This window comes from Acanthaster planci, linkage group LG13, assembly GCF_054643075.1.
Source record: "Acanthaster planci isolate LZ-2023a linkage group LG13, COTS_SCS, whole genome shotgun sequence".
In the NCBI taxonomy this organism is placed as follows: domain Eukaryota; kingdom Metazoa; phylum Echinodermata; class Asteroidea; order Valvatida; family Acanthasteridae; genus Acanthaster; species Acanthaster planci.
The window spans coordinates 5246386-5272143 of NC_141789.1; the positions used below are offsets into that span (position 1 = coordinate 5246386).

The following is a 25758-nucleotide window of genomic DNA, read 5'->3' on the forward strand; positions in this document are numbered from 1 at the left end:
GAGGCAGGAGGAGATCGGGGTTTCATCGTTCAGTCGTCTCCAATGTGAAAATAATTTATAAAATTTCAAGCAATCTTATTAATTCTACATGGCACACCCTTTTCCTCCAACCTGAGAATGAGTTTTAGCACAGCGACATTATAGACTGCCCTACGTGACCCTGTCGTTATCAGCTGCTGCTCTTGGTGCTCTGGACATGAATTTCGCAGAGTCATTGCGACCAGTTTTCGCCTGAATTTGCAGTGAAAGGAAGGGCACCAATGAGGCTGAAGCACCGGTAGCCTCTCTCCCTCTCTTCTGCCGATACAGTAGGTCTTGTGTACGAGATAGGGATAAAGTTATTTTCGTAGTTCATATCGCGATACAGTTGCACAGTAAAAAGGGAGTTTGGTTTTTAATCATTCCCACCGAAAATAAAGGGGGAACAGGAGAAAAGAACCAAATAAAATGACGGGCCTTGGAAGTAGTCCCACATTAATGGAGTTTATGATTTGGAGTTTCTGTAATCATTGATGAGTGATTTTATTTCCATTGCCATTCATCACAAGGGCTTCATTACAGGGCGTCCGTAGTTAATTTTATAGTTCTAATTTTTTAACTTCAAGATAGGGTCAGTCATTTGGTCGGGGAGAAAGGTGGGGAAAAATTCTTGCTTTCCCCCGGAAATTCTTGAGATTGTTCTTGGAAAGAAATTCCAGACAGGTTTAGTGTCATAAAAGTGATTATTTTCTACCTTGGTTGAAGCCAAAATAAGGGTCGGTCGGAAATGACAAACAGATAATTAACTATCGACGCCTTTTGCACGAAACGGATATGAAATCTACCAAACTCTAAATAGCGAGAATTTTCCACCTAAATCAGTGGACATAATTTAAACTAATGCAGCTGATGCTATTCTGCTATAAGTAACACCGTGATAATACTGTCCCTAGTTATTGGTCAAATGCAGGCTCTGTAGAATTTGGAAAAATGACGTCATCACTTCTACAATGCCCGTCTCATTTCTCAACATATTATTGGCCGGTAGGCTGAAACCTTTCTTGTAGCCGTGGCTCTCTCGCACTGCGCGTTCGTCCACTTTGTGATTTTCCTACAGTCTGTCGTAATAGGTTGCCGTCTAGGGGCAGGCACGTCTCACCGCACCAAGTAGCAACGATGAGGAATGTGCAGGTGCATCCAAACCCCACAGGTGCGACTGTATTGTCTTGCGTGGACTTGACAGATGAAAAAAGGGATAGTGTGCCCATACAGCGGCGTCGACAATTATGGGCTATGGTGGTCATGACACTCATTCCCATCACCATCTTGGCCATCTTAGCGGCAGTCTTGATGGCAGACTCAGGCGCCAAAAACACCCGACTCCAGTGGGTGCGTGCGAACGTCGGCAATAGTGTGCAGGATGTTGGGAAGGTGGCCCATCACCTACAGATTGAAAGGGGCATCTCTTCCCTTTACATCTATTTGAAAGACCCAGAGTTACTTATCAAACTGCGAAGTATATACAACGACACAAATCTTACGATCCTGAGCATCACTTGGGCCTATGATAACGAATCTGACTCCACGCCGGGCCAATTCAGTAGTAAGGAAATCTACATGGCATATTTGGATGCCTTCCGCGACACTGTTGTCTCGTCAAACAACAACGTGACCATATCCGACGTCATGAGGTTCTACTCGGGTGAAATAGAGACAATCATCGGTTGGCACCTACAAGGGATCCAGCAGTCATCGGGTGAACTCTGGACAAAGTTGGTAACCTACCAGTTACTTTTGATGGCTAAGGAACAGACAGGAAAGGAGCGAGCTCTGGGGTCTACATTCTTCTCTCGTGGGGGGTATGGCTTGATTGAAGACTACCTCTGGTATATGAACGTAAGTATCATGGGAAGGAGCTTACTGGAGACATCCTTCCAATATTCACCCTCACTTCGCGATGCGTACTCAGGCACAGTTACTGGTGGGCTGGCTGCTGAAATAGCTAAAATGCGAGACGAAATATACCTGAACAACCACGAAATGTTGTCACCGTCATTGTCCAAAGGTGACATGTGGTTCAACAATATGACCAGCTACATTAACGACCTAATGACCCTGCAAACGGAACTGGCCGACTTCATCATCGAGCAGCTGGATTCGGACATGCGAGGGGGCATCTACAGTGTGGTGGCCTGTGCCTTCTTTCTCTCCACGGTTCTCATCACTGGCCCCTTGATTATCCGCGGCATCATCCACCAGACTCAACAAATCCAACGGGTGGGGGACTCCCTACACCGCAAGACCCTGGAGCTCCGGGAAGAGAAGAAGAGGTCGGACTCGCTGCTGTATCAGATGCTGCCCAAGGTGGTGGCTGAGCAGCTCAAGCTGACGGGACAGACTACCGCCGAGACCTACGACGAGGTGACGGTGTTCTTCTCGGATGTGGCCAACTTCACTGCAATGTCTGCTATTAGCACACCCATTCAGGTACGACTCTTACATTCACCTGTCCACCGCGTAATCAAATCAATGGCAGTTGCTCCTCAACAAGTTAAAACCTGATCCAATTATAGTCAAATACCAACAAACTAGGCTACTTCTTTCCACAAAAAGCAACCCGATTTTCAATATTTTGTTATCAGTTAAATCATGCAGCTATAAAATGTTCGAATTGGGTTCCATATATAAAGTTACTTGGTGTTGTAATCTTAACGATTAGAAATGGTCCTCTCACATAGAAAATATTGTTCCGAAAGCTCTCCTTTGTTGTGTTGAAAAAAAGTTTGTGTGTCTACAGAGGACATCACGGCTGTTTTCACTGCCTATGTGCGAACTATCTTTTTAGTGTAAGTGCGCCAGGTCTGGTCATGCGGAGTTGTGACTGGAGTCCGACTCTAGTCACAACATCGGGCGACAACTCGACTCGAGTCCTGACGGGTAAATGACACGATTCGAGTCGCTGCGAGCAAATGACTAGACAGGAGTCCCCTATCAGAAGAAGGGACTCGAGGGAAAGTTAATAATAATCAAGTCCCATAAAGAAAACAGTTCTGCGAGAAATACAGCTATGCAGTGACTTCCTATGCCGGTTTTTCGTGCCCACGTCATGTCCCGAATACGGCATCCTTGATGCACACCCTATTTAGCGGCTGTCAACTTCTACTGTCCTTCCTCCATGGTACAGCAAGCATACACCTTGTCACGGACTCCCACCTTGTGCTTCTGTAGCGTGTAGTGCTAAACCAAAACCGGATTTAAATTAAGATGTATTTCTCAACTCGCAAGTTTATCAGTGTCTTGGTAAGTTTTGTTTTTATTAGACTAGACTCTTGATAGATCGCCAGCTAAATTTATGCCCTAATTTCTCAAAAAATATGCCTTGGTTTGAAATATGACATTCTGTTTTGGTGTTGTGGATTAAATTTTGGATGGCAATCATTGGCACCCTTCTTATATTTATGAAGAGTAAGATGTGATATTACCAACTCTAGCATCATAACAGATGTGAATAAAAACGGCCCAAAATACTTTTTATCTTGAGTCGAATTGACGCGAACTAAAATAATATTTGGACTCGACTCAACTCGACATTCTTTGACTCGACTCGACTCGAGTCGTTACATTAAAATGACAAGACCCTATTTGAGCCACAAAATTTATAGTGACCCGTTTACAACTAGGTTTGGCCTACATCTGTTTAACCCCACAGCAATGCCTGGCAATAGTGAGACCAAAAAACGGGTATGTCAGATATTGCTGTTGGTTTTCACTATCGAACGTTAACCGATGCTTCGAAATCTTTGCACTTCAACATTTCGATATCGACGAACCACTCTATTAGGCAAGCCCGGGGAAAATATTGTGCTCAGATAGGCATCGGAATATATTTCCGCCTTCAAAGGCCTCCTATCGGAATTCTAGATCAGACAGATCTAAGTCTTCCTTAGTCTGACCCTGTTAGGATACTAACAAATACATGTACCACGCGGATAACACAAAATACCTAATGGAACGACATATGCGCTCAGTTTTTTCTCTCTATTATATAAAAAATGTCTAATGTGGCTTTTAGAATTTGCTTTCTTTTTAGTTTGTTAATGTTATACAAGGTTAAATTTTAAACGTTTGAAGATTTACATGTATTTACATGAATTTCATTTGTATGTGTCTTTTATTGTAGATTGAAACGTTTTGGCATTTGGGCCGCCATTTTTAATCCTTAATGTGAAATAAATAAACAAGAGCAATAACAGTGTGTAAAACACTTCAGCAAAGTATGTCAGAGAAACATCCTCGTACTCACTTTCTTGAAATATAGGTTTTCCGGCCGAATTTGTGTAAAGAGCATTCAAATTCGTGAACGTGCATTCGCATTCGAGCAATTTCTCGAAAGGATGCGTATTCGTAACCAATAACGTGATAATTAAATGCGCAAACAGAGAAGAAACGAGCCAATAACATAACTATAAGGAGCGCAAAACGTTACGAAAGAGCGTGCCAATAACGTCTGTGGAAGCATGGGCCAGTAAAGAAGGAAAGAACGGACCAGTAACGTTTCATCTATGTGTTCAAAACGTGATTAAAGAACGGAACAATATGGTGAGTAATACGGATGCAGAGTGCGATCCCAAACGAACCAAGAACGTTGCTGCTGGGTATTAAAAAAATGTTCAAGAAAGGAGCAACAGCGTCATACGTATGAATCTAAGGTGATTAAATCATATGAATACCAATAGGAAACGCATTAGCACCTTTTACAAAATTTTCTTTAACGTGATTTTCACATTTTATCAAGACAAAAAGTGGTTGCAACAGGGACACGCCGGTTAAGAGAGATCGCCGTTTCACAGTATGGCCCCCTTCCATTATAAGGAGTGTAAGTTACATCGTTAGTGTTCTTGGAGCCAACTTGTGCATTTGTAAACTCGTAGCTCACCGACGTTAAATGTAGTATACATGTACTGTACCTATTCGATTCACTGCTTTCTACACTTGGGACATCTGAAGAACCTGATCCCTTTCTCTTTGGAATCTGCACTTTGTCTTGTACGACCCCAAACACAACAACTGGATACTATTTCTTTCGGTATTACTCCAAGCTATAGCTTGTGGTAACCAGGTTGAATGGTAAGCTATGTAGGTACAGAACACGTACATTGAACACCAGCTCGTGTTTTATACCTTTCACATCTTTCGAACTCTCACCGTTGTTTAGTCCTTGTTCATTCCGTTCCGAATCATTGATATAGAATATCGAACAGTAAAAGCAAAAGCCAGAGCTAAGTAGCCCCATACAGGATACAGCAAGAATAAAGTTCTCCAGCTGACAGCAGTAGCGTATCGGGGGCTTGCAGAGGGGAACATTGTACAAAGGGTGGAGATGATTAACACCAGAAAGGAAGCAGAATGATAGAAGGATGACAAAACCCATTGGTAAGGCTTGCAGTAATGCTTAAAAGTATTTTCAAATCGAATGCATATGTTACCTTAATATGTCCTCACAGATTGATTTTGTAACTGAATCTAAACGGGACGAAAATTCTAGTTAGCAAGGCAGTAGATGGGGGCCTTTTCCAGGCACACTTTGATGTTTCTAAAGAAATAGGGTAAAAGCGAATATGGAATAGGTTAAAAGCTGAAAATTTTGGCACAGTTTGACCCTTTCTTTAGGAAAGACAGAACAACGTGTAGAAATAGACGTATTAAATGTTTAGAAACAGGTTGAACTATTTGATGAACGTACTGCAAGTGGTGATGCAATGGCATCGAAGGGGAATGTGGGGTAGATAATTCCTACACAATAAACAAGAGAGGGCGGGCATGCGAAAGTTAAACAGCTTGTGGTCAGTGTACTATTGTTAGGAAGTTAATCTGATCGATACAGAAGTAGCTGAATTTCTTAAGATGGTGTAATCACTCGAACTGACGTTACATTTGCTTGCCGGTTTCACAAATTCGAATAAATTCGAATAAAATAGGGTTACTGGAGTGCATTTATGCGTATGTGGGAAGAGATGTATATATATAAACTTAAAATAATCCCATATTTAGCGAATGTAAACATGGATTTTTCAAACTTATGGAGAACTCCATATCATTGAATGATATTGATACCAATCAATTATAAGCATGCACTAGACATAGGTTCACCAAAATACATAGAATGGTTCAAACACTGTTTTTCTTTTCTCTGTCTCCGCCTTCTTTTTTGGCTGTTTTCCAAATGATAAAATAGTATGGAAATAACAATAGGTTACTGCAAGAATGACTACCATAGTTATTTATTTTATAACAAAGGCCCTACTCCAAGTTTTTTAGTACAGAAATTTTTTTATTAGTCTTTAATCATTGCTATCTGCCTGGTTGATCCCCTCGTTACTTTGTTGGAACTCCGTCAACTTAAACATGGTATTTAGTCATTACTAAAGATTTTTTTTTACTTCCATGCAGTTTTTCTTGCTGTGTTCATAACTTTCATTATCCTACCATACATACATGTAGTCAACTTGACAACGATTCCTTGTACTTACCAAAAAGACTTGCTTGACTTCTCAGAGGGTTTTCCTGTTTGCCTTCTCCCGGCTTGATCTTCATCCAGACATTTGCTGAGAAGTATTTGTCACATTTTTCACTTAACATTTCTTTTTTGTATTCTCTGGCCTCTCCTGATCGATAATCTCGGTAGGTGACATTGTCTTCCGATTCTGAACTAGACCCCCTTTAATTCGTCATCTTCATCCTAATTCCTTTTCTAATTCCGAATCGCCGTAATCTTTGCCGATATTCGTTTGAATATCTTTACCGTGTGCATCATCTTAATAATGTCCTTAGATTCCAGTTCGAACATGTTGTCACACTGGTGACAAGCACAGAGTTTGACAACAGAAATTGCATTCGTGTTGTTAATCTCAAAATGGGCATGATTGAACAAGATTGATTAAAACTACTCGGTGCCGGGGTTCCCGGTACCGAAGACCTTGGGTTTGTACGCATAGCCGGGGTACCCGAAATTGGACAAAGGATCTGGGCCTTGTAACAAAAGACCGTACTCGGAACAAAAGACCGAGCTGCTGGGAACTGCCAACATTTTTCAGCGCAGAGTACTCGATTAGTGAAGGTAATCCGTCATTGTTTTGAAACAGTATATCACTGTTTGTGGCATTCAGCGCCCGCGGATTACCAGTAGGGACAAAAGTGCTGCAGCAACTCCAGCGATGAGCGATACCGCACCACTGCATGCTAATTGCTGCATTTGAAAAGACACCGCTGCATTCAGCAACGCACTGGGCCAATGCAACGCGCTGGGCCAATTTCGGGAACAAAGGAAATTACGCAACATCGCACAATGTGGGCTCTCTTTACAGGGGCGGCAGGTCTGGCTGCAATGCTCGGGCGCCAATGAAGGTTGCCTGTCATTCGTGTGGGTGTAAGCGTCCAGTAAATGAAATTATGAATTTTTGAAATTTTGAAAACGAAAAAGATTGATAATTGCCCGAAAACTCGTCCCGCACATGCAAATTCCACCCGACAGGAGTTGGTTTTAAAGAAATAGCAAAAAAGTGTAAAATAGATAGTGCACAAGTCCACAATCTAGAGATGTCACAACACAACAGTCAGGCTTCTTTCATCATATTTATCATCGGGGTGTTTTTCCTGAGGGTCATTCCCCCGTTGTATTGGTATTTCTAATAATGCATTTTCAAACTTTTTACAATGCTTGTCTTTAGTATACTGTGAGCATTTGTCTTCAAGCCTCTACCTTGTTAAACAAAGAATGTCATACGCATAATAAATATTTATGACTATGATGAGAATAATTTTATGAGGGTCTGTGTATAACACTCTGCATTTTTGTATTTTCTACAAATTTTAACGTCTAAAATAACAAGTAAGTAATGTTTATGGCCTTCCAAAAGCTACTGAATAGCTGTTAAATTTATGTGCTTCCTTGCCAATAGGCATCCTATACCGTTTTTAAAGTAAATAGGATGTGTTATTGTCAGAAACGATGGAAGTTACAGGCGCATTCTTTCATACATCACACGAAAAATAGTACTACAGAAATACCACGTCTTATTCATAAAGGCACGTCCTGATCACATGGCCCCAAAGCCACTCCCCAGCTTTTCAAACCTCCAATTCTGTGTAGATTTTGGAATTTTCGCGCATCATGCAGAGTTCAGTTGTGTCTTTTTTCCTTCCCTAGGTAATAGTGATGCTTAATACCTTGTACCAATGCTTGGACGCTCTGATCGACCGCTACGATGTGTACAAGGTTGAGACAATTGGGGACGCATACATGGTGGTGTCAGGTACAGTTACTTATGATTATTGTCAGTTTTGAAACACAACAGCACCGAAGACAACTTTCTAAACTTCCTAACCCAGGAGAGAATCATACATGTTTGCTCCGTGAAGTCAGTAGTTAAATAGATAGTAGGAAATTAGATTGAAGGGTAAGCATCAGAGTTGTAAATAGTCACTAGTTTTTGTGACTCTAGTCGAGTCGAGTTATTGTAATGTAGTGACTCCAGTCGAGTCATTATAACGTAGTGAATCGAGTCGAGTCGAGTAATGAGGCATAAAAGTCGGGTAAAGTTGACCATTTTGCTCGATTCAACTCGACTTATTTGAACACAGTACGATGAATAAAAAGAAGGCAGAAAGTAAGATTGGGGCATTTTGAATGTGGTCACACCACATCTTATTCTTGATGATAATGACACATGACATGAACATTATAAACTCGCACGGAAAGTCATTGAAAGTTTGCTTTTATTTTGGGGACTTGAGTCTCACATTTGGTTGATACCGTGAGCTGTGAAGCTGAGCTTGTATCTGTTGGGAAGATGTTATGAAATGTTATCATTGTGAAATGTTATTTTGATAAATGATACTCTACCATGAGTTCAGGAATGAAAAGAGGGTGGGTCAATGGACCATTTCACTAATATATTCATATTAATGCATATATGTGCATAAATGGTCATGACAAAGAGTCACTGAAAATATTGGTACAAACTTCATAGTAATTTTCTTTCATTCATTTCCCTCTTCTGACTTCAGAAAACCCTCTAGTATCGCCATAGCTATATGGTCTGAGTGGGTTTTGTGATATACAAAATAAAGAATCCTAATTTTTTTTTCGCCCCGAGTGCATGAGGTCAAAAGAAATTACAGGCTCCTTTCTAATGGTGTGAAATCTAAAAAAAACCGATTCGGGATGCCATGCACCAATAAAGATAACGTTCGGTGCACGTGCTGTTTTTAGGCAGCTTAAAACTTCTCAATGGGCTTCTCATGCTTTTTGCCGCCACAGCCATTTTTGAAACTTACATAATTATGAATGCATTAGTGAAAAAGATCCATTAGCATTGTCTACAGATAACTTGTAAACCACTGAATGATTCTTTGTTGACCCATAGGGGCACCTCGGCGAAATGGAAGTCGGCACGCGCCAGAGATGGCTCGGCTATCTCTCGCAATCCGCCGCGAAATAGCTACTTTCCACATCCCGCACTTACCTGACCACACCTTCGAGCTTCGCATCGGGATTCACACTGGTAAAACTATAACAGACCATTTCTTGGAAGACTCGAACCCCTACATGTTCGTCATCTATTGAAGGGCTGTATCTGTTGTGATTCTAGACCTGTTATCTAAACAAGAGTTTACACCTTTGTTTTGTTCGACACTGGTCTTAATATTAACAGTTAGAAGTAATCACACTATTACTACACAAATGACGCTGGACTGCAAAAATGTCAGTTATTTCTCTTGGTTGCTTGAAGTAAAATAATCAGGTAGAACATTTAATAAATATAACTAAACATTAAATGACTTTCTAGACCGAGTGAATTGTGTAGCGTTACAAGGGCATAGCGGGTATATTTTAAAAGTCTTAGGCTGACATGCAAGTAGTCTGATTTTAATTACAACACAAGTTTTAGGCAGAATAGCTTCAGTTTTGAGGGGAAGCTGATTTGCTTTTTCAGGTCCGTGCGCCGCAGGTGTGGCTGGATCAACAAGACCACGTTATTGCCTTTTCGGAGATACAATCAACACGGCGTCTCGAATGGAGTCTACTGGACAGCGTAAGCTTGTATCTTTTCCGCCAAAATACATACGTAAGCCTTAGGCTAAAACATTTGATTTCCATCCACTTGAAACTGAAGGACTCATCTTTCGGTCTGTCTTTTTAAGGACAAGAAGACCCATCGATTTTAAGTTTTTTTATCGAAACTTCCCTAGAATACTAGTTTCTTGATAAAGCAACACCTGTCACATTCCAAAGGTTCACGTTGACGTGATGAAAAGTAATTACTTCATCAATTTGATCAAATAATCAACAAATCAACAAACTCTAAAATTGTCTCATCACACACGTCTTTTCCGGAGGTAAGAAACAAGTGCTCAGCATTAACAATATTACTGTCAGCCTTATTATACATTTCTATCCAATGTTTACATTTGTACACAGAATGTACAGAATTGTGTATGCACGTTTTGGACAGCCTGAGCCTTTATTAGAGGGGTATCATTTCGTCCCATCCTTCTGACGTATATTGCGCACAGTGCCATCTTTTAGATTTGTAGACATCCGATTTTTTAAAATTCATATTATGTTCTTTTCTTGCCTGTAAAGCTGGACGGATTCATATCAGTCAAGCTACGCGGGGGGCCTTGCTCCAATGTGACAACAGTGAAGAGGATGGGAAGTTTTATGTAACGCTTCGAGGTACTTTGGATATCAAGGTAAATCTGCAGAAATTCGTTTAAATGTCAATCCAAGAAATTTTGGTCCGGTTATGTGGGGTGAATTTTGTAGTTCGAGTTTGATTAATCTCCGTCTACATTGCATCCGCTTGTCACGTGGCAGCTTTCTTTTTTCTTTTGACCATGCACTTATGCATTTGGTAGATGGGCGGCAGTTACTGGCGTAATAGAGGAGGAAGGCTGGAAAATATATCCACGAGAACGTGTTGGAAAATCCACACGGTTTTGATTTATGGTGGGAAATGTCGAGTACTAAAATATTTGGTTCGCAAGACTTGATATGTGTAGGAAGAACTTTCCCCTTCGAGATTGCGTGATACTATAGCTTCTGAGGCTTTTGTTTTTGTTGACTTTAGGGGAAAGGTGAGATGACAACATACTGGTTATTAGACTCGCCTGAGACTGTACATCAAGCTGAGTCATCGGAAATATCATAAACCAGACATCGAACCCAGCTGATTCGATACGTCAAGATGAGAAACTTTCTAGCTACAAATTGCACAGATGACGCGGAGATACGGACCTTAACAACCAAATAGTATAACGGATCTCATTTAAATTCAACTCTGGTTTGCCGACCTCTTCCAGTATTTTGTTTCATATAGGGTTCCTCCTTTGCAATACTGCGTTAAATACGCTCGGTGTCTGTGCATTGTGAAAAAATGCTGACCATTCAAGAGTTGCAGGTGTACGTAAGGCTTAATTTAAAGCACAGGATAAACCACTGTTTCGGGTTTATTTATAAGGGCATTCGGATATGCAGTGGTTCAGTCATTGGTCAGTGTTCAAATTAACATTATGAAAGTTTCAGTCACCGACCACGGCTTATTGTTCAACACAGAGGGGGAATTAACCCCTCTCACGTGCACGCTTTCTCGTCTCAACATGCATATTTGGAAAAGTATGGTTAATCAGTAAATATGATTATGAATAGTATTTAAGGAAAACGGTCTCTACATGAAACTCATGTACGTAAACAAAACTATTTGTAATACGTTGCAAAACTTCTAGATCAACAATAAAAGTAATTATTTTAGTATCCTAAATTAGGCAGCACTCGTAATATGATCAAGTGAGATTGTTTCCTACACAAATTTCTTTGCACACTCACCGTCGAAATCACCTCAAATTGTATACACAAAGTCGTGATACCTTTTATCAAAATCAAACTTCCATTACAACAGGTAATGAGGTGAAGCTGTATTTTACCTCAAATTTTTCATCTTCATTTTTTTTAAAATGTAACTTGGCATAGATACGGCAACCACGATTGCAATTTAAGATTCAAAAATGACAAATTCAAAAATAGGACGGTTGGGTTCATCTCTTGTTTTGACAAAACTGAGTTTTGTAATGAAGACACTGTGCTTAAATGAAGACAATGTGCTTTACATTTCTCAGCATCAAATTTGTAGCTTGAATGTTACACACATATAAACCTTTCAGACAGAATTTAGATATCAATAGTTTCTTTAAGCATGGTTACTTTACAGTTGCGGTCACAGAGAAATGCTTCGTAAGCATTAAGTGAGCTCTATTGTTACTCGAAGTTCTTTAAGTGTTTTACCGTCTTTAAATACTTGTATGTGGAACCTACCACTCGAAATAAGCCCACAGCCTGCTGCCACAGAAGGCAAGGAACGTAATTTATTTTCGGGTCTGTGGAAATTTAATGATAAAAATATCTTTGCTCTTATTGTTAACCACCGTAGTCCATGTTTTACCGTCAATTTCATTAATTTTCAGGAACTTGTATACACCTTGCTCGTTTGTCTTAGTTTTGACATTAATGCTTACGGTAGGACCATTGGCATTAAGTCACTCGCTTCCGTGTGAGGTATGTAACTACATGTATATGCATTCAGAAATACACACAGCGTCACTGGAGGGGTTGGGGGTGTCACAGCCCCGTGAGTCAGTTTCGTCGGCAAAATCATGATGCCATCAGCAAACATAAAGAAGCAAGGGGAAAAGACGGGGAGGAGGTCACGTAAGTGTTTGGTTGGAGAATCAGACCACCATTACACTCATTTTGTGTGTCGGTCGGGATAGCACCGCCCTGTTCAAAATGTGTAAATTACCTGAGACAATATACCCATTTCTACTTGTCGAGAGACATGTTTTTTTTATAATATGACTACCTGGGGATACACCGTGAACTTTGCAACGGGAAAATTGTTTTATTACCAGTCTTGAGAGGAGACTAGTCTTCACGCTTGGTGGAGGCTTCCCCTGTTGAAATCTAAGACTTCCCTTTGGAAAAAAAATCCTCTATACAATAAAGCTACAAAGCCACGATTATGACCTTTATTATTTCATTCGAGTTTCCCAATCGTCTTGTGTACAAAAAAATTCTAGTTCGAGAGCCCGACACGTGGCCGATTTTTAAACGGTTGATAAAACACCAGCCAGCTACAGAAATGGCAACGGAACCACATACACGTACATTTGTTTCTACTACTACGCTGCATTACGTACCGGTACTTTGGCTGACGTCACAATTTCAAAATGTATCTATTTAAATCAAATCACCTTAAAGTTTCACCGAAGGTGGGTGGATTTTGAAGTACAAAGAAATAGAATATGTTATAATTAAATATTTATATATGAATGAAGTGTAATTTAAAGAGTTTCAAAAATGAGCAATAAATGTTAACATCTTGACTTAAAAACGAAATGTTTTTGTACAAGTAACACTACAGATAGTTTGATGTACCTCCCAGTTGAAAAAGAAAATGACACAACTAATGGAAGTAAGTCTCTTTTATTAGTCACAATTATGGTCAGGTTTAGCTTGATTATGATGTCCATGGAGAGTATTGTTTCTGTCTTGGTGGTACTGAAAAATACAATTTAATTGTAATTCTAAATTTCTCGCTGCGTTTTCTATTTCTTGACGAACGACCCTCTGAATCACCAATAGCAATAAATGGCCCTTTTAGTCAGGCCAACGATCTCGTTTGTGACATTTAATGTGTGTCAGGCCAACAAAAAGTCTCGAGTTTCTGGTGAAGAGTTGGCTCCAAAAGTGGTGCGGTGACGCGGCTTTTTTTTTACCCTTTTTAATTCTTTTTTCAGAAATAATGTACGTATAACATCATGGGTGGAGTATGGCTAGCGTAGTGGTTCTTTCCCTGCCCTCCACCTCTGCGGTCCAAGTTCGATTCCCGGCTCGGTCCACATGTGAATTGGGTTTTCAGTCCTTACCTGATTCCATGGGTGTTACCCAGAATATTCTCATGGGTGGTCCCAGGTGGTCCTCTTCCCACCTCTAAAACTGTAACTGCTTCTCAATGTCTCCTCTCTACAGACGTGGGCCGTTTGGTGGCTGCTTGCGGCGCTCTTGTAAGCATTTTACCCAAGTTGTAAATCTGAGGACCTCCATGGAAAGCAGTACTATCACTGATCAGAGCTTACCCTCATTAAAGATGACATAAATAAAGTATCGCGTGATGTCCATCGCGACTGCATGCGTACGTTACGCCGGCCGCTACTGACACTAAAATAGACTGGCCCCCGCACTTTTACTGTTTAAAATGATTTTAAGCTCGTATACATCCACAGGACATAAGACCACCTCGATTGTCTGGTTCCCAGATGCAAATGTTTAATGAAGAAATGACGTCATCAGAAAAAAAGAGAGCCCAACTAAATGTACGGGGAACTAGAGGGACTCCTTTACTGTACGTATTACTCAACTGTACCCCTTAACAACACGTTAAAATTACACAGTAGCAGGATTTCAGTCGATAAGCACGTTTGGCAGCTTTGGGACATCGTTTCATACCAAATGAAAACTTTCCGCGCAGGTATATGGCGACGCGCGCGCTGACCAGAAACCAGAGATTTTTGGGGGCCTAATGTGCATTGACCTCCAACAATGGTGAACATCATGGATAGGAAAGGAGCGCACAAAATGGCGAAAACGCGAAATTATAGGTACGAAAATGTGGGGGTTTTTGGCTGAAAAGGATATGACAGGGACTGTGCTTGGTCCATGGTAAGCAAGTATGTCTGACAATTACCCTCGCCTTACCTTCGGTTATTATCAGCTTCTAAAGCCCAGCCTGTCCTACATAATTAAACTTGTTAAAAGACCGGTCAAACACATATTTTGTATCCTTATTAAGAGGGTTGTAAGAATCATTGCGTGTTGTGTTTTTTAACCTCTTTAACCGCTATTGTTTCGTAATAAGTGCCTTTAGTCACCATAAGATGTCCTTCTGTCCCATGAATATCATTGTCTGGTTAGTTGCTCTTCAGTTGAAATATAAAGAGCCCACCTACTACCCAATATTTACCGGCTTCAACAGCCCCTTCCCTTCCAATTTTTTTTTCGATTAGAGGGAGGTTTGTTGGCCCCTGAAAAAAATCTTGTTTATTTTCAGTGGGGATGCTGGACGGCACCCTATTTCACCCCCCGTCAAATTACTCTTGCTACGACACTGTAACCATTATATTTTCAATTATTTCAGCCATTTGCCTGTTAACAGAGCATTTTATACTAAATTATTCCTATCTGGGTCACTGGAATGTATTGGTGTAATCGGTATAATTGTGAGTCATACCGTTTTTGCCATCATGTCGTTTAAACAGTTTTCAGTCCGAGTTTGTACTGTATGGCTATCGTATTTCCCGTAACCCGGCGAAATTATACATTGGTAGTGGTCGTCGTGTCTTAAAGGAAGGGTGCAGTGACAAATGACAAACTTTTGAATGACTGAATTCTAGTTTAAGTGTCTAAATTTGAGCACGCAGGAGAACTGCTAAACGCACGAGAATGACTATCTGGCAACTGGACGAATTCGGTCTGAAAAATCTACTGTGGTATTATTATATTCCTGTCACAAAATTTTGCAAACAGGAACAATGTTCCCCATGAATAATTAAAAACCTCAATAGACAGCAGTTATGGTTGATTATGTTTATTTCGACCTTGGTATGTATTAAGTAGTTTGTGGATTTTATAAATAGTTGGAAAATTTGCAGATCCACTATGTTTGGGGATTTACAGCGTTCTGTAAATCTATTGCGCCCGTCTATCTCAAAGCGATCTGACCAATGCTCATCAGGGTGCATGAGAATTCGGGTATTCACATTAATTTCAGACTCGTCCATTACTTGCAATTGAACAGTCGATTCAAAACTCTATTGTCTGTTTTTTAAAGATGACAATAAGACATTCGTTTAGGCAGATTGTTACAACAGGGATATTATTTTCATTCTTAGTTTAAGCGTAAAATTAGTTCCTGAGAAGAAAATATTCCGAAAGATATTATAACAGAAGGAAGCAGATCGGCAAATGTGGAATCGAAATAATGTAATAAGCCTTTTGCAAGTTAAATTTGAATAAAATTTGGTACACTGAATTCTTTAAATTCATGTGAACATAACAACTGGAATTCTCCATACTAAAGCCTCGTGATACCGTGCACGATATGGGGCCGATGGGTACCCCCCCCAATGTCCAATCCCTATACACACTCTAGACTATAGTTACCTAACACGTCCCCCTAGATGTCTGTAAAGAATTCCTGAGATTCTTATCATACAATGACCAACACAAAGGTGGGGGGTGCTCTCCGCCCCATATCTTGCATCATATGGACCTCGTGATTCTGGGCAAGCTTTTCCTTAGTCACATAAGAGACGCCTTGGAACAATACACCGTTCTTAACGGATAAGAAGGGCACAAAGGAACCAGTCCATTCCAGAAACGGTGGTCGCTATGCAAAAGCTTGTCCTGAATCACAAGGTATAGCAACAGTGTCTTTAGTCTGGGGAATTCAAATTGTTATATTTTTGTGCAATCAGATAACTCAGTATACCAGATTTTATTCAAATTTAACTCGTAAATGGCTTATTGGGTATGTACACCTTGACGTTACGTCATCATGTTATCATTTCAGTTTGGTTCGGTTCGGTTTCAACGTTGGTGGAGCGATTTTCTAAGGGGAGGAGCAGTTGTGAGACCATCAGGTTTCAGCCATCAATACACCGATCAACTAAGCCTTGCCTAATTATAATGGACCTACCAAAACTGGGGGCCCATGTCCCCTCCCCCAATCGAAAATGTGTGGAGCCATTGGTCCCCTGCCCCGCCCCCTTCCGCCGCGAGTGTTTGGTTTAGTTTGGCGTTACAAGGTATCCAAAGCACTACAAGTATTTTTTAAAAAGGTAATCATGCAATGGCACGGTCCATCCGCGGCGACGGGGGATCCTTCTACGGATAATAGCAAAATGTGGACAATAGTATGAGAATATAATCTCAAAACCTGATGACGTGGGTAAGACTGACTTTATTTTGCCCGCAAACCGGCGTGAATAGTTGGTGTACACAAAAAATGAGTGGGCCCCTGTGCGTTTTAATGTAATCTGTCGAGTATAATCAGGATTAGTCCATGGCGGCGGTGAATAAAGGCCTTTTTGGTTTGAATTCTGTAATTCCATCTAAGCAACTTGACACAAGTCTGCCATACAAGCGGCGCAATATTATCAAGCAGCAATATATCTATGGGCATATAATATATGGGCAAAAAATTATTGCTTGGTGTATCATAGTACATGTAGTTAGTTATCGATAGCTCTGGTGTCAGTGGTGTCAGCTTTCCTTCAAGATCAAGTCCAATATCATAGGCAATGTTCTTGATGGAGCAGATTGAAAAACCACCCTAGGCACAAGTCTGGCACTGACTTGAGTCAATAACGTCCATCGTAAATGGGCCACCACCAGGACCATTTTTTTTTTACGGAATGGTGATGTTGGGAAGGATTTAAATGCATCCGAGATGCAGACTCTGTTAACGAAGGGCATCTCCTTGAACCAGCTGAGCAGAAGCTAATGGAAAGATTTCAAGAATGGGCTGATAAAAATCGTTTGTCAGACGTTGCCCTGGAGATTGCCGAGGGTCCACCGTAAGGAGACCTTCATGTATCACGACTTAATTTACTCACGGACCATTTAAACAGGGATGTGCAACTTCGAGCGGCTCCAGTGCACCAACACGTACGTTCTCGGTTCCGTGCGTGCTATTAGTTACGGACTGTTCTCGACTTCTCTCGAGAAAACTTGCGACCACATGGCACACGTTATTCATAAGCTTCAATTTACTCGTTTTCTTTTGAAGTTGTTTTCTGTATTTATGACTTTTGAAGAGAAAAGAAATACATGCAGAAATTTTAATCAGGTTTTATATTAGGCTTCTCTCTTGCCTTCTGAGATAAATAATAATAATAATAATATTTATATAGCGCACTTTAAACCAGTCTTACTTGTAAGAGGCGCTTTACAATATTAAAAGATTTAATTTTCAGATTGGGGCCGTCAGTTTGAATTTACAAGTCTTGGCTGCCAATTACGTTTATGACTAAATATTCATAAAACTATGGTATATTTTTCTAGAAAGTGGCTCAATATCATTCTTTTTGAGGACATAGTTGCACATTCGAAGAAAACGTTGGCCTGTATTGACTTGTCTAATCAGCTAAAATTCTTTTTAAAGCTAAAAATACGGAAGTAATTTTTGACCACCGCCATTTACAAACCTAGAAAATATCCGACAATAGTATTAAGCGGCATCCACTTGGATAATATTTTTGCCACCGCTAGCTGGGATGTTTCTGAAATTTTGCACTTCAGGATGCCCTATTTTGCTATGCACTTTGTATGTTTATGAAGGTATGACAACGCTATTTAGCACTTTTATGTATTTTTTAGAATACGGTATATATCATTTCAGCCATCACGAAACCCAAAGGAAAATGAAATCTCGTTTTAATAAGGCAACTATGTGTACAAGATAAAACACCTTGAGTATCATACTTGATGAAATGTTATACTTTGACTGAAAACATTAAAACATTAAACGCAAACAAAATGCTGGACAGGTAAGGATGTATGAACAATTTAATAAAACCTACTTCATGCACTCGTCCCCGCGAGGAGTAGACTGCAGCTTCGCGCGCGTGACATCACCGTTATTCATGGAAGATAATGCGTTATACTACTAAGGCTGCGCACTCGGCGTGACCCTTTCCGGGTCATATTTGACCCTTTCCGGGTCATAATTTGACCCGAAAAAGAATCGCGCTGAATGGTACCCAATTCTGGGTCAATCTGACCCAAAAGTTTTTAGAGTGCATGCAGGTGTTATGTAATCCAGTTTTATTTTAGTGTAATTCTCCTTTGATACTTTACCGGCCGTAACAAGCACTAAATAAGCTCTGAACTAAAGTTACACATCGCTGTGTATTATGGTCTGTGATTTAACGTGACTTAGTTTGCATGCATTGCAGAAAGAACAGTCAAAGTAATGGGAAGTTAGTTAAAATCAAATTGAGAATATTCAAGACATATCCAGAAAAAAAGCCAACCGCGAGGTTCGCCAGGCAAAGCCATCCCATCTCAAGGAGAAGTGACCTTGACTGAAAATCTAAGATAGTTTGGGCGGTTTATTCATTTTTATATCAACTCAATAACAGCAGTATACACGTTCTTAAGAAAAATAATTCAAGTATTGTCACAGACGAAAAGAAAACATTAGGTTAGCCTACAGTCACCAGAGAAGACGGACGTCATACGTCATCAAACAAATGCTTAACACCTTGATATATATCAGGCAAGATATGGGACGAAAGGGTTTCCCCCTTACCTGTCCAATCCCTATACAGACTCTAGACTATTGTTACCTAACACATCCCCCTAGAAGTCTGTAAAGAATTCCTTAGATTCTGATCAAACCAACGCAAAGGCGGGGGTGGGGGTTCTCTCCGTCCCATATCTTGCTTCAAATGCCTTGATACCGCTTTCAGAGTGAGAAAAGGCAATTGTTTCGTGACTATTCAAACAGGGCTCCGGATTTTTGCCTTCACTATAGAACCATCTCACCGACATCTGTCAGTTGTTAACTGTCGACGCACATCACTGACAGCCGGTTTAGGGGATAAGTGTGCCTTCTTTTTTTATGTACACGTAACTGTACATTCTTTAAAAAATACTGACAGATTAAAATTGACATGAGAGACGCAGAAAAAGCAGTTGTGACATTGAATTACTACGTCAAACACAAGGGGAAATGCTCTAAACAGTTAGGTAGACCATTTTTTACTTCTTACGCAATGATGTTCTTTCTGGATTTTTAAATTTGACGCGCTAATTTTTTCAGTTGAGATTGCAGATTTGTATTTCGAATAAACCTCAATTTTAACTCTTCCTCTGCTATTAAACAATTTTTAAACTAACTTTAAAGATAACCAATCGTGTATAATTTTACAGAACAGATTAATCATTTAGAAACTTACGTATGATACTTCCCAGATGATATTCCAAATGCCATGTATTTTCCAAAAGAAATAATCTCCCACGGTGAGCGAGGGAATTTGATGAGTGAGCATAAATTCCAAGGTGGTAAACGTGGTCTTCATTTGACGGGGCAGTGAACTGTGGTTCCAAAATTAGCTGCTCGACCAACTTGCTTGGTGGTGGTGTAAACAGTCCCCAACTCTGCACAGCCATATCGATATCATTTGATATCTTGAATTTAGCATATTTTCGCAGTTTATATTTATACATATAAATACATTTGGACGTGAGGAAATGAAGAGGGTGAGTGCGCCCTGCGATCCACGATGATACCGACCGCATGTCTTTGGGTGTGACTTCATAAACATGCACTGTGCATACGAATGAACAAAAAGTTGTGCATCCAACCGAAGACTTGGTAAACTAAGGGCTAGCCCCATCAAAATAGTGGTAAACATTGTGTTGCGTTGTGTACTGTTGTACAGAACGACTGTCGTAAAATCATCGCCACGTGTAAGTATCCACAATTACTTGCAGCCGTTGGTGCGGGCCATTGCAAATGACCAGGGATGATAACGTTACCATGGCCACCAGACTCGTCTTTACTCAACGATGAAGCAGTATCCCTGCTGGAAGTGGAAGTTAGCAAACCAGTGAAAATAAGTCTTGGGACCGCACTGCTTTCGTTTGTTTTACTTTAGGTTTTAATATGTGCGTGGGTGTGCAGGGTTTGGGTGTGGATTTGATGTGGGGTTTTGGTCAGATTTTGGCCTTTCATCAATGGTAGCAATAATTCACTGAGGGAAAAAGCAACCTTATTTTTGTAGACTGGTTTACTGCGCCAGAGAATTTAATCACCGTACGATGAGCGTTCCTTCAAAAAGGTATTAATGCCTTGGTCATCGGTGTAACATCATGAGAATTTTGAGAAAAAGTGGGAACCGGTCAAACCATCACACGTCACGATTTTTCATCTATGGAGCATTGTTGGGTACACTATTATGCATGATCATTTAGCGGCGGAATGGGTGATGGGGACTTGGCATTGGACGTCTGTACTCCCTCCCCCAATTTAAATTAAAAATACACATAATCTACATTAGAGCCCTAGTTTATCGGATTTCAGTGCCCCCTAATTGAGAAGACTTGTGTATCCCTCGTTGCCATGAGACGATCTCAACACTACCTAAAAGCCCTATAGAGGAATGGAAAGCTTTATTTGCAAAGATTTGGAGGAAAAAGCGATGAAACACAGGTGTAATCCGATTTGGGCTGGACACCGTTTGAAAAGAGAGAATTATATATCAACTCGCCTGTTTGTGCAACATCAAGGGTGAATTCAGGTAGAGGACCGAAGGGGTCAACCCCCCCCCATGGTTCTGGATCTGCCCTGGTGTAAGATTATCCACAATGGTGTAAATATTCAACCAGACCCACAGCAATGGGCGAAGGATGCCAAGCAACTGTCAATTTAATAAAAGCACAGCCAGAACTAACATTTTTATGCAATCATATTCATTTCTCAATTTTACCACTGGTTTTGATTTAAGCACAGACTGACCATTTCAGCGATGATTATCAATATTCAATGATACATAGTTGCGCTTTTTGCCCACTGGAAGCTACATACCTTCTGAAAGATGGCTCTTCAAATCAGAGTTGCAGAAAATATTTGTTCAAATGTCAGATTGCATAACATCATTCTAATGAATGATTTGCAATTTGCTGCAGATTTTTAAAGAAAAGCATTTCTGCTTTTTTATTTTCTTATTATTCTTTATAAAAATTCAGATTAATGGGAAACTTTCACAGCAGCATTACATTTACTTTTTAATGACAAAAGTTTTTTGAATCCAGTATTGTAAACAATTTGCATAATTATGTTTCAAAGTAACCTCTGCAAACTGAGAAACAGGCTGCCACCACCTTTTTTCCCATCAAGATGATACACTGTCATTAAATACATTAAAAACAGATTCATTAATATTCTTGTCCCCATGCTTCCACAATGACACCATCCGTTTCAAATCTTCAATGTAAAGAACTGTACTCATGCGCAAATGGGGGAAACAGTAATTGGGAATTGACACAATATGATTAACATAACCTGTCTTTTCAAGGTTTTAAACAGCCTACCGAACAGCTCGGGAAGTCGGACTACAACAGGGCAATTGTGAGAGTGGCTGAAGTAATGGGATAAGCCAATGACAGAATCCAACACTGAGAAATGTCAGAATGTTATCAAAACAGCTCTTGCATTGCTACAATTTGCCTGGGCAGCCAACGACCTTTGGAGGTGTTTCAATTTCTCTCTCAAAATATACTTTTGTCATGTTACTTTTTAAAATAAAAGGGGACTTATTTTCATATTGGTTTTTGTTTTGATAGCAGCGTGAGATTTGACAAATAAGTTAATCATTCTCTTGCTTTTGTACATGTGACTGTAGAACAGAAAGAGCAGACCCTATAGTTCTGAGATCATGGGCATTTAAATGGCAATATCACACTTAAAAGTCATCTGATGTTCTCCTGATGTTACTTCACACCTGTCATTCAATAGACACTTTACAGTGAGATTGCATGGTGTACCTTCACTGGAGTTAGTTTTTGATGTAGTTCTGTCATAAAGCACATCACAGAGGAGCAAAGACCTGTCCTTGGTGAGGGTGCTCCATGCTGGCTCTCTATCTCTTCCTGAAATGGTTTCATAACAATCTACCCCTGTCCACGGGTGGATTGAAGGGGGGTGCTGATGGGGACATGCCTCCTTCCCCCAAAAATGAGAGGCAATTTTTTGTTTTTGAAATATAATGAAAGGCCACTTTGGAGAACTGCTTCATTTCTCCTCCTTCCCAAAACATATAAAACACCAAGATTTAGCCTCACCCCTTAAGAAAGCCATAAAAGGTTAAGAATATGTGCCCTTCCCCTCCCTGAAAATTTGATTCTAGATTAACTCTTGTCCTTGTCTTGTATGAGTGTAAGAAACAGTAATTGACATCCATGACAGTGTTCATGGGGCACTTACGGCAGGGGACACATTAGGAAAGAAAACAGCTCTACAAACCTTCTCAAGACTTAAAATGTGGACCGACAGTTTAGCCTACCCAAATGCCAAGACACTTCCCACCCCTTACGGTGGGCATTGGTTTGTCATTCCTCACGTCGTTTCGGTGTCAACTGTCATCTGTGATTCCACGTATTCCACGGCCTTTCGCTTGACCTCGGCCACACTGGCCTCGCTGCCGCATCTCTTCTCAAAGTCCAGGTAGCGCTTGAAGAAGAACTTCATTTTCTTGGCAGAGAGGCTGAGGTGAATGACCCTCTCAAACAGGTGCCTGTATGACATGGATTGAGAATGGAATCAAATATAGAAACAGGACTCCAGTGAGACATTCCTTTCCTTAAGCATAGATCAGAAGAAAGAGCAATCTGTACATTTTGTGCAGGCTGATACAGTCACTACTTGGAGCTCGGATGGCTGACTGGGCCATCCTGTTTCCTTGGCACGCAGTACCTGCAGAAGAGTATCTATGGAGTACTGTAGGTAAGGGGAGACAAGTGGTGGTGAAGTGGTCTGCCTGAGGACACAAGACAAGGTCAGGAGCTAGATTGAAATCACAGATCACAACTCTGAAAGACGAGGCCATGTCCTTTTGAAATGTGGAAACTAAGTGCAGCCTAATGCAAACAGTCAATGAACCAATCCAACAACAGAAAAAATACAATTTTCAAATTATGTTCGATAAAAATTGCTTACAATAGTTTGGGATTGGGTGCAACTTGGCATATCAAAAATGGGGCTAGACAAACATATTAAGCTACTTTTTGGATATTAATTTGTTAAGTTTGCATATTAACAAAAAATCCTGGAAAATTATATTGAGGTCATTACCAAGACTGGGTCACATATATTGTAAGAACAATTTCTTCTAAATGCAGTAACAGTTATACCAAGTAACAGCTTGTTTTGCATACTAACAAAAATCCCTGCAAAAGGATTTATTCTTCCAGAACACTCTGGCCAGATTAATAAGGTCTTTTACCTAATGGCTTTCACATCTGCTTGCTTGATCATCATATCCAGGTAGACTGACCATATGTCAGTTCGTTTGGGGTAGTTGCTCAGGATATTCTCAAACATTGTCTTGCCCCTCTCTGCTTCACCAAACTTAAACTCCATCTGAGCAAATTTGACAATTACGTCATTGTCTGTAAAAAGAAACAAAAATTAAGGATGCGGTATGCATATCATTTTGGAGAAAATGTTGTAAGAAGGTTTGCCCATACTTATCCTAGCACAACATACAGTAAGTTACTGGCTACCATGCACAACTTCTAACAATGACGTTATTTTGTATTTATTTGAGCACAAATGTGCCCTCAGTTGAGCTGACTCAACAGCAATAATTTATCAACCAAGAGGGTCACATCATCTGGAAGGGACGTTAGGTTGTCCACACACTATACTAGATTAAACTCAGAGCTATATTCTAGAATTACAGTGCTTTTCACTGTGCAAAGTGAAGCCTGCTGGGTACGTCCATGTTTGTGCACCAACCAATGGAAAACTCCAAATGTTCGTGCGGCTTTTGAACGGTTATTTGCATATCTCCATCTTTATTCTAAAATGATGCATCAACAAAGCCAATACAGAAAAAAACAGAAGTAACTGAGCATGTTGTTTTGCTGTGTGTAAACAACACGAACCCATGTGCAGATGCACTGCGGATGATTTTTTGTTTTTTAATGCATCATGCTACTGATAGAAAATGTGCTCAAAGGTTTGCGTACATTGCACTTATGTGTTGCACTTCATTTGGAATTCGTTTTTTCATTATTTTCCACAAATACGCAAAAGAATGTCTAAAATGTCTGTGCTCTGAAGGATTTCAAACTTCTTTCAGCAAGGAATGAGAAGTTGGCACGACAGTAATTTAATAAAACTCTGAGATCAAAACACAGTTGTCCTAGTTTGTCGGGCTGGCAGGAAGATGTAACAATCCAGTGCCTTTCATCTGGTACCACGGACATCAAGCACATGCTGCTTGTTCAACTTACGTTCTTTGGGCATCAGGCTCTTGAAGCTTCTCTGCATGAGTTTGTGGGCGTCATCCTGCCGACCATTTTGCATGAGGAAGGAACCGTAACTGATCCACACATCCTTCTTCAGGTTGAAGCGTTTCACCATGCTTTTGTACAGTTGTTCTGCTGACTGTCCAACAAAGTGCCCAAATGATACGTACAAATGCTAAATAGAATTCAATTTTCTTGGTGCAGAACAAATCCCAGAAGAGGTCCAAACTGGTTGACACAATCAAGTCAGGCTCTTGTCACAGACACTGACATGTTAAGGAACCATTCTCTTTTAATATCTTTGTACAAATAGGGGAGGGGGTGAGGGGACCCTGTATGATTTTTTTTCAAAATATGAAATTGATTATACCCAAGCCAAACACCAGCTCTATTTTCCTTTTCCAGTTTGTACCCCTTCAGAAGGGGTCTAGAAAAAAAATAGTCATTATGTTCTCATTGAAAACTGGACAGACCTTATCAACAAGATACTGATTTATCACACTTCTTGAATCTTTTGTATCTGTCATGTGGTCTTGAGACAGAATGTACCAGACTGTTTTGTAACCGGACCATCAACAACTTGACTTTTCATCCATAACGTCAGAGATTAACCTATGCCATCTATT

The 25758-nt window shown here is 40.3% G+C and overlaps 2 protein-coding genes across 5 annotated transcripts in view; one reads left to right on the plus strand and one right to left on the minus strand.

The window, feature by feature from the left end:
* LOC110982480 (uncharacterized) overlaps nt 1-13432 on the plus strand; it is a 51702-nt gene extending 38270 nt beyond the window's left edge. For 2 of the 3 annotated variants that reach the window (XM_087144901.1, XM_087144900.1), the window contains 5 exons: nt 8186-8291; nt 9405-9542; nt 9975-10073; nt 10625-10734; nt 11112-13432. In XM_087144901.1, coding sequence (XP_087001027.1) covers nt 8186-8291; nt 9405-9542; nt 9975-10073; nt 10625-10734; nt 11112-11192 — 534 coding nt within the window. In that variant the 3' untranslated portion in view covers nt 11193-13432. Of the gene's footprint in view, nt 1-426; nt 2467-8185; nt 8292-9404; nt 9543-9974; nt 10074-10624; nt 10735-11111 lie in introns of those variants that run through there. The other variant, XM_022240906.2, reaches the window with a different exon arrangement.
* An 8072-nt stretch (nt 13433-21504) lies between these two features.
* LOC110982473 (protein RRP5 homolog) overlaps nt 21505-25758 on the minus strand; it is a 45088-nt gene continuing 40834 nt past the window's right edge. For both annotated transcript variants that reach the window (XM_087144897.1, XM_087144899.1), the window contains exons 34-36: nt 25118-25271; nt 24103-24268; nt 21505-23394 (exon numbers count right to left, since the gene is read on the minus strand). In XM_087144897.1, coding sequence (XP_087001023.1) covers nt 23217-23394; nt 24103-24268; nt 25118-25271 — 498 coding nt within the window. In that variant the 3' untranslated portion in view covers nt 21505-23216. The remainder of the gene's footprint in view (nt 23395-24102; nt 24269-25117; nt 25272-25758) is intronic.